This window comes from Talaromyces rugulosus, chromosome IV (genome assembly GCF_013368755.1).
Source record: "Talaromyces rugulosus chromosome IV, complete sequence".
Lineage (NCBI taxonomy): Eukaryota > Fungi > Ascomycota > Eurotiomycetes > Eurotiales > Trichocomaceae > Talaromyces > Talaromyces rugulosus.
In genome coordinates, this window is record NC_049564.1 from 3,448,005 (window position 1) to 3,457,531 (window position 9,527).

The 9,527-nt window shown below is 53.1% G+C and overlaps 2 protein-coding genes across 2 annotated transcripts; both read right to left on the reverse strand.

The window, feature by feature from the left end:
- Positions 1–550: 550 nt before the first annotated feature.
- On the reverse strand, positions 551–1,945 carry TRUGW13939_07930 (uncharacterized protein; the record flags this gene model as incomplete). Its single annotated transcript, XM_035491066.1, has 1 exon — positions 551–1,945. One exon carries the CDS (start codon positions 1,943–1,945, stop codon positions 551–553), a length of 1,395 nt encoding a protein of 464 aa, XP_035346959.1.
- Positions 1,946–2,940: 995 nt separating this feature from the next.
- On the reverse strand, positions 2,941–6,512 carry TRUGW13939_07931 (uncharacterized protein; the record flags this gene model as incomplete). Its single annotated transcript, XM_035491067.1, has 5 exons — positions 2,941–3,045; positions 3,089–4,081; positions 4,599–4,944; positions 5,001–5,161; positions 5,340–6,512. The coding sequence occupies 5 exons, from the start codon at positions 6,510–6,512 to the stop codon at positions 2,941–2,943; spliced, it is 2,778 nt and encodes a 925-aa protein (XP_035346960.1).
- Between the last annotated feature and the right edge of the window lie 3,015 nt (positions 6,513–9,527).

Genomic DNA, 9,527 nt, shown 5'->3' on the forward strand with positions numbered 1-9,527 from the left:
TTTATCTAAGGCCTTCTATCCGGCTACAAGACTGCTTCTATCCTTAGAGATAGTCTTAAGCTCAGTTGTTATATTATCTCTCCTTTTAGAAATGTTTACCCTTAAATATTGATTACTAGTCTATTATTATTTATATATTTTTTAATAAATTGATTTTTCTTTATAGCTTTTATCTATATATCTAATTAATGCGGCAGACCTAGCTTCTTAGAGTTAGTATTATAGAATAATTTTAATGTTAATAAAGTATTTGAAAAGTACCTTATTATTATTATTATTATTTAATCAAATTTAACGTCTATACCGAGCCCTAGGCTATGACAGACAGCGATTCGTGTGGATTAGGCCTGCTTATAGGGGTTGCCCCCCATAAGCCGGTGCCTCTACCCCCATTGGATCCAGGCTTTCAAGGTATCTTGCACTTTCCTCACCCCATGCCGCTTATATGCGCAGGACGATTCGGGGGCTTATAGTGGGTGGCAACCACTACCCCCTCCTTATGGCCACTAACGTTTGGGCGTTGCCTACAATAGCGGGCCGCCCCTGCCCGCTATCCTTCCCCCTCTCGCTCTCCCTCATCCAGGGCCTCAATGCCCCAATTATCAGTCTTATAGGCCTGCTCCCAGGCCTGTTGGTTATCCTCTCGCTCCCTAATGGCCCCTATAAACGCCAGCAGCGCTGTAGTGGCCTTTGGGTCCTGGAATAGGCGTGCTTCGGGGCACTGCTCGCTATCCTGCGGGGCCTTTACCCCCGCTTCGGCCAAGCCGGCATATAGTTTTTCCCGCTGGTGGCACCACTGTCGACAGTTTGTAAGAAGGTGTCTTACCGTCTCAGTCCCCCTAGAGCACCCCAAGCAATTAGGGGAGTCTCGGGCCTTGATTCGGTGCAGATAGGCCCCGATTGGGGTGTGGCCGGTCTTGAATTGGTAATACCGCCGCGCCAGGTGCTTGGGGGTGTTCGCCAACATTGGGTCAAGCTTCCATCCCCGGGGGGGATAGTAGGCCTGGCTTGCCCGCTGGGCACGCTTTGCAAGCTTTGCAGCAAGCCAGTTGGCCCTGGCAGCTCTATAAGCTTCGGTACAGGCCCGTTGAGCATGTGCCAGTGAGATGCCCGAGTATTTGCCTGTTCGGGGCTTCCCCGCAGCTTTCTTGGCGGCTTTATCGGCCTCTTCGTTGCCTGGGACCCCCTTATGGCCTGGCACCCAGCATATAGTAACCCTGCGGCCGGTGGCCTGCAGTTCCTTGGCTAGATCATGTGCCCGCAGCGCCAGGGCTTGGCCAGGGCCTGGCTGGGTATGCTGAAGCCTGCCTATAGCGGCTTGAGCATCGAGAAACACCCTAATTGGCCCTCTAAGATTCTCTGCCAGCGCCCACTCTAGGGCTTCGACTACTCCTATTAGTTCTGCATCAAAGACTTCGAAGCCTGCGCCCAGGGGAGCTAGGCGCGACCTCCAGGGGCTAATAAGTGGCTTATAAGCTACCGCAGCGCCTACGCGCTGATCGTCTAACCTGGAACCGTCTGAGTAAAGGTCAGTGTTCCCTATCCCACTTAGGGGGTCTGAGGCTAATTGCATAGCGGTTTCAGGGGAGTCTATCCTGAAATCTAGTGGTATAGACCTATTACTAGGCTCTATTGTACGCTCAAAGCCCTGGGAGGGGTCGGCGGTCAAGGCCTCTCGTAGCCTGCGGGCCAGGCCCATGCCCAGCTTCCAGGGGCCTCGGCGGGTTGGTGTTGCCCAAGCTCGGTCTTCTAGCGGCTGCTCTCCAGGCTGTGCATGGGCGTCTCCCTCCCTAAGCGTTATGGGGAGTATTTCTGCTGCTGGATGCCCCTGGGGAAGTCCTAGGAGTCTCAGGGCATACCGCCGCTGTTTACTATCTAATAGGGCCTCTGCTGGTTCCAAAGCTGCCTCCCTTATAAGCGGTCCTAATAGGATGGACTTCAGCATGCCTGTGACTGCCCGGGCCTGGTTATTAATTAGGCCCTACAGTCCTTCTAGGCAGTTCTTTTGCCCATACCACCAAAGCTCGGCCCCATAAAGCGCCACTGACTGCGCGGTGGCCTTTTAGATTCGCCATGCCAGGCCTGGGGGGAGCCCCTGGGCCTTGCACAGTGCCCGCACTCGTCTTTCAGTATTTTGACCTTTTTGCAGGCAGTACTTATAGTGGGCTTTGAGAGTAAGCTTTGGATCTAGTAAGACCCCTAACCACCGGATGGCTGTTGGGGAGAATGCCACTAAAGCGTCTCCTACCTGCACCCTAGCTTCCTGGACCTGATTTTTATGTTCCCTGCTGGTGGCCCTAGAGAATAGGATAGCCTCTGTCTTTTTAGGGTCGAATTTAACGCTATTTGCCAGTCCCCACTCAATAGCAGCTTTTGCCGCTGCTTCTAGCTGCCTGCAGATCTCAGAGACCGAGCTTCCCTGGGCTACCAGGCCTATGTCATCGGCATAGGACAGGGCCTTGATCCCTAGCACCTGCTATTCCATAGCCTAAAACACACCCCGGATATAGATAAGAAAGAGGATTGGGGAGACCAGTGAGCCCTGGGGCAGCCCTGAGTCAATAGGCTGTTCAGGGGCTTTATAACCGTCAATTACGAGGCTGACCCTTCTATTTGTAAGGAAGGATAAGGTCCACCTTATAAAGTCATTATCCAGGCCTACAGCTTCCATAGCCTCACTAAGCTTATAGGGGTCAACATGGTCGAAGGCCCCCATAACATCAATAAAGATAGTGCCTGTGAGAAGCTTTTGAGTCCATCCCTCATGCACTATTTACACGAGGCAGGCCACCGCGTCAATAGCCCCACGGCCCCGCCTGCACCCCATTTATCCAGGGTGTAAAGCCCCCTAGGCCTCACACCAGTCCGCTATAAGGCCTGCAGCCAGCTTCTCAACAACCTTGCCCAGGCAGCTAAGCAAGCTTATCACCCTCCAGGCCTTCACCTGGGTGTAATCAGGCTTCCCTGGCTTCCGAAGTAGGATGCCTTTAGCGGTCTTCCAGACCCCTGGGTGCACCCCAAGCCGAAAGCACTGCCTAGCCATCCCTATAATTCAGAGTGAGTCTAGTGCCCAGAGTAGCCGGCATACTTTAAAATTAAGCCTGTCAGCCCCCAGAGCTTTCTTAATGCTCTGGCTGAATAGGGCCTGATGCACCCGCTCTAGCATTATAAGCATATAGGCCTGTCCACCTAGCAGCTCCCCAGGAGGGGAGCTACAGAGGGCGTTAGGAAATGCCATTTCCCTGATTAGAGCTTCTTTATCGGCCATGGTAGTGGCAGGGGGAGCCCCTAGATCCGGGCCTTGGAGTGCTGGGGTGGTGGGATTAGTCCGTGGCTTAGTGTACTGTAGGGCTATCCAACACCTATTAGGATCTCCTGGAGAAGGCTTTTCCAGGCCATCCCTAGGGCCTTTGGGAAAAGGGTTCCCAGTGGGGTTCGAACCTTTTTTCCACTCTTCCTTCCCCCCAGGGCCTCCCTCAGCAAGGAAGACCTCCCAGCAGGTCCTTTTAGCCGCCTTTATTTCATGGTAATAAGCGGTTCTTGCAGCCTTGAATTCGGTGTCGGTACAGGCATGGGCCTGCCACCACTTGCGGGCTGCAGCCCATAAGCTCCGGGCTTGCCGCAGCTCTGGCTTCCACCACCGCTTAGAGCATGCACAAAGCCGTACTGCTTTGGCATGCCTATCGAGTACGCTGGTTAGGGTGTCCTGCACCCAATTGGCCTCTCTAGCAAGGTCTTCCTCGGTGCATTGATCACTAAGAGGGGGGTGGCCTACAGCCTCTGAGGCCCAAGCTGCTGTGGCCAGCTTTAGGGCTTCCTCGTTTACCTGCAGAGCTTCTATCTGCCACCCAGTAATCTCCCCGGAGATTCCTCCTGGGGGGGGTTCTAGGGCTTCCCAGGCTAGGACGATAAGCTCATGGTCAGATGTTGTAGGCTTATCCTTATCCACCTCCCAGGCTTGCAGAGGCCCTAGGGTTGGCGAGGATAACGCTAAATCAATAATTGACACCCCCTCGGTCTTCTTATAGCGTGTGGCCTCCCCCAGTGGGTTATTAACATATAGTGAGTGCCGCTCTATAAGCTGTTCCAAGGGCTCAGCGTTAACCCGGCCCTTGGCCAGTGGGTTCCACGAAGGGCTATGGGCGTTGAAATCACCCACTAATAGGCACCTACCCACTATAAGCAGGTCCCAGTCTGCGTCCTCGATGGCCCGGCGTCATCTAGGGAAGGCCCCTTGCCACCGGTAACTGGCCCCAATCCACACATCATAGCAGTTGACTATTCTAGTGCGTCGGGGGGCATGCCCGCTAATTATTGGTGCTTCCCATATGTCCAGGGCCTGTAAATAGGGGTGGTCTACTAAATCAGTGCAGTTCTCGACCCTAACCGCTCCTATAAGGTCTTTACGGATGGCCATAAGCACCCGTTGATCCCGCTTCTCCCCCCCTGGCCAGTACAGCAGATAGCCTGGGTGGGAGAAGTCATAGGCAATATAAGGCTCTTGCAGGCATATAATGCCTATTTGCCGCTCTATCCCCGCTTCTAGAGCCCCTAAGGTTGCGGGGTAGGTACGGCCGCAATTATGTTGAATAATCAACATTAATAGGGGCTGCAGCTCCAGGCGTTGGTGTTGGACACGGGGATGAGTACGGTAGGGGTGATGTCCCTGGGGCATCTTCCATAGCGTCATCGACCTCCCTAAGCTTTGGGGCTTGGGGGGCGTCCTGGGTAGTGGTTGGGGGAGAAGCCTCCTCAGCAACGCCTTCCCATTCAGTCCATTCAGGGGGGGGAGGGGGCATAACGACCTCTACGCCAGGGAAGCGCTTATGGAGTCGCCGGCGGGCCTCCCGAAGCTTGGGGCACCCTGGGGAATCAGCCTGGTGCTTCCCCCCACAGTTGCCGCATTTAGTGGGTGCATGCAGGCATGGGTGGCCTGTTTGGGCCCTGCAGTCTAGCATGTTGCAGGTGTGCTCTTGGGCTTCATGGGCGCCAGCACACACGGTGCAGAGTGGTGGTCAGGTGCCGCAGCCTCTATAAGTTCGGTGGCCAATGCCGCAGCATCGGGTGCAAACGGTATCTTTATCCACTTTGTGATAGGGGCTGGTAGGGTGCCTGTTGCCCCCGAAGCATACGCCCCGGGCGAGTAGCCTGTGGGCGTTATCTAGGCCTCCTACTGTTATAATGATAGTAGAGAAACGCTGCTTATTAGTCTGGATAGCCGCTATCGGCTTGATCCAGGTAGGGTTTCTCATTAGGGTGCATGTGCCCCCTAATTCAATTTCTTCCCTGGCTAGGCCTGGCCCTGAGGCGCTATAGCGGGCTACCGGCACCGCATGCACCTTAATCTTGTGCCACTGTTGGTCTGCTTCCACTGAGATGACTGCGGGGTCGACCCGGTGGCAGGCAGCCACTAATAGGTCCTTATAGGCTGGTAATAGCGAGCCTACGGTGCTTCCTTGGTCCAATAGGGCTGAGATAGCCCCTGATTCGGTGTAATTGGCGTCTATTACCCTGGCGAAGTTCGGGAAGCCTACCTGGGCTAGGCAGCGGTTAAGCTGCAAGATGACATCGGCTTTAGACTTTCTAGAGGCGGTGCGGCCATTTTCACGCCTAAATATAAGCCTGCGGTCTCCCTTATTGCTTCCGCGAATAGGCTTCAGGCTCCCTGGGTCCATTTGGACTTTTGGGGGCTGGTTCGGGGAGTAAGCCCGTTTTTTTGTAACGATTTGCCACTCCTGGGCATTGCTGGCCGCTATATCGGCCCACTGGGGGCCTGCTGCGGGCTTCACCCCAGGGGGTGGTTTTGATATCGGGGGTGAGGCTCTGCGTGGCTCTATGGGCTTAGCGGCCCTATTCGGGTTAGCTTGGGGGCCATGGGCGACCTCTGCAAACGTCGTCCCCTGGGATGGCAGAGGCTGTCGTGGGCCCTGGCGGTCGCCCCCTGACGATAGGGGCTTTAGGGGGTGATTTGGGGCGTTCAGGGAGGCCTGTTGAGCTTCTAGGGTTGAGAAACGGCGCTCCAGAGCGCCCAATTGGCCTATGAGGCGCTGCTCCATAGCCTCTACCAGAGAGGTCATATAGGCCTTCATAGCGGCCATCTCCGCGTGCAGCGCGCTATTGCTGCTTGCAAAGTGGCCTAATAAGGCCTGTTCCATGTCCTTGTAGGCTGGGCCGATTAGGGCCTTCATGGGGGCTCTTTCTGCCCCGTCAGGGCTGTGTTCCTGTAGTCTCTTCCCTAGAGTTTTAGGTGCTTCCTGGGAGCCTGGCACGCTGCTTAGGGGGGGAAACAACTCCCTAGGGTTGATTTCCAGGCTAGGCAAGAAGCCCTCGCTCTGAGGGACTGTTGCACTTGCCTCGGGGGGCGCTGGTGGTGCTGTCCCCGCTGGGGTGCCTATATAGGCCCCTACGGGGTTCACCAGACCTAGCGCCTGCCCCCCTGGGTCTAGGGGGTGGTTGTCGATATTGGGGAGTCCAGGGGCCATAGCGAAGCCCTGGATGCCTTCCAGTAGCATTGAATTTCAAAAGGTTGATTTTTGATTTTCCCGGTGGGTAAGTACCTTATTAAATACTATACTAGATCTAAATCCTTGCCTAACTAGTTTACTTAATAATATAGCTTCTTCTAATATATCTAGGAGTCTAAGATCTTATTAATTTCCTATTCTAAATTTCTATTGACTTAGAGCTTAGAACATTTCTTTTTTAGTTAACCAATAAAAGGCTCAGTTAAAGCAGCATAGTGGAGTTTATTTAGAAAAAAAATACAGTATACTTATATATTTTATAGTAAATCTAATTTAAAGGTATGTCCTATCTTATACAGTATCTTATATAACTCTTTAAATTAATAGCCTAGCTTTTTATTTAATTATTTTATATTCTATTCTTTATTACTAATATAGATATAGTTATTAACTTTAAAGTCTATTTTCTATCTATGTTTATTTATTTGCTATTACTATCTGCTTTATATTTCTATAATATTATTATAGACATAGTCCTATATATATACCCCGCCGGGAAAATCAAAAATCAACCTTTTGAAATTCAATGCTACTGGAAGGCATCCAGGGCTTCGCTATGGCCCCTGGACTCCCCAATATCGACAACCACCCCCTAGACCCAGGGGGGCAGGCGCTAGGTCTGGTGAACCCCGTAGGGGCCTATATAGGCACCCCAGCAGGGACAGCACCACCAGCGCCCCCCAAGGCAAGTACAACAGTCCCTCAGAGCGAGGGCTTCTTACCTAGCCTAGAAATCAACCCTAGAGAGTTGTTTCCCTCCCTAAGCAGCGTGCCAGGCTCCCAAGAAGCACCTAAAACTCTAGGAAAAAGACTACAGGAACACAGCCCTAATAGGACAGAAAAAGCCCCCATAAAGGCTCTAATCAGCCTAGCCTACAAGGACATAGAACAGGCCTTATTAGACCACTTTACAAACAGCAATAGCGCGCTACACACAGAGATAGCCACTATAAAGGCCTATATAACCTCTCTGGTAAAGGCTATAGAGTAGCACCTCACAGGCCAATTAAGCGCTCTAGAGCACCATTTCTCAACCCTAGAAGCTCAACAGGCCTCCCCGAACGCCCCAAACCACCCCCTAAAGCCTCTATCGTCAGGGGGCGACCGCCAGGGCCCACAACAGCCTCTGCCATCCCAGGGGACGACGTTTACAGAGGTCGCCCATGGCCCCCAAGCTAACCCGAATAGGGCCGCTAAGCCCATAGAGCCACGCAGAGCCTCACCCCCGATATCAAAACCACCCCCTGGGATAAAGCCCGCAGCAGGCCCCTAGTAGGCCAATATAGCGGCCAGTAATACCTAGGAGTGGCAAATCGTTATAAAAAAACGGGCTTACTCCCTGAACCAGCCCCCAAAAGTCCAAATGGACCCAGGGAGCCTGAAGCCTATTCGCGGAAGCAATAAGGGAGACCGCAGGCTTATATTTAGGCGTGAAAATGGCCGCACCGCCCCTAGAAAGTCTAAAGCCAATGTCATCTTGCAGCTTAACCGCTGCCTAGCCCAGATAGGCTTCCCGAACTTTACCAGGGTAATAGACGCCAATTACACCAAATCAGGGGCTATCTCAGCCCTATTGGACCAAGGAAGCACTGTAGGCTTGCTATTACCAGTCTATAAGGACCTATTAGTGGCTACCTGCCATCGGGTCGACCCCGTAGTCATCTTAGTGGAAGCAGACTAACAGTGGCACAAGATTAAGGTGCATGCGGTGCTGGTAGCCCGCTATAGCGCCTCAGGGCTAGGCCTAGCCAGGGAAGAAATTGAATTAGGGGGCACATGCACCCTAATGAGAAACCCTACCTAGATCAAGCCGATAGCGGCTATCCAAACTAATAAGCAGCGTTTCTCTACTATCGTTATAACAGTAGGAGGCCTAGATGACGCCCACAGGCTACTCGCCCGGGGCGTACGCTTTGGGGGCAACAGGCACCCTACCAGCCCCTATCACAAAGTGGGTAAAGACACCGTTTGCACCCGATGCTGCGGCATTGGCCACCGAACTTATAGAGGCTGCGGCACCTAACCACCACTCTGCACCGTGTGTGCTGGCGCCTATGAAGCCTAAGAGCACACCTGCAACGTGCTAGACTGCAGGGCCCAAACAGGCCACCCATGCCTGCATACACCCACTAAATACAGTAACTGTAGGGGGAAGCACTAGGCTGATTCCCTAGGGTGCTCTAAGCTTTGGGAGGCCTGCTAACGACTTTATAAGTGCTTTCCTGGCATAGAGGTCGTTATGCCCCCTCCCTCCCCTGAATGGACTGAATGGGAAGGCGTTGCTGAGGAGACTTTTCCTCCAATTACTACCCAGGACGCCCCCCAAGCCCTAGAGCTTAGGGAGGTCGATGACGCTATAGAAGATGCCCTAGGGACATCACCCCTACCGTACTCATCCCCGTGTCCAACACCAACGCCTGGAGCTGCAGCCCCTATTAATGTTGATTATTCAACATAATTGCGGCCGTACCTACCCCGCAACCTTAGGGGCTCTAGAAGCGGGGATAGAGTGGTAAATAAGCATTATATGCCTGCAAGAGCCTTATATTGCCTATGACTTCTCCCACCCAGACTATCTGCTGTACTGGCCAGGGGGGAAGAAGCAGGATCAACGGATGCTTATAGCCATCCGTAAAGACCTTATAGGAGCGATTAGGGTCGAGAACCGCACTGATTTAGTAGACTACCTCTATTTACAGGCCCTGGACATATGGGAAGCACCAATAATTAACGGGCATGCCCCCCGACGCACTAGAATAGTCAACTGCTATGATGTATGGATTGGGGCCAGTTACCGGTGGCAAGGGGCCTTCCCTAGACGACGCCGGGCCATCGAGGACGCAGACTGGGACCTGCTTATAGTGGGTAGGTGCCTATTAGTGGGTGATTTCAACGCCCATAGCCCTTCGTGGAACCCACTGGCCAAGGGCCGGGTTAACACCGAGCCTTTGGAACAGCTTATAGAGCGGCACTCACTATATGTTAATAACCCACTGGAGGAGG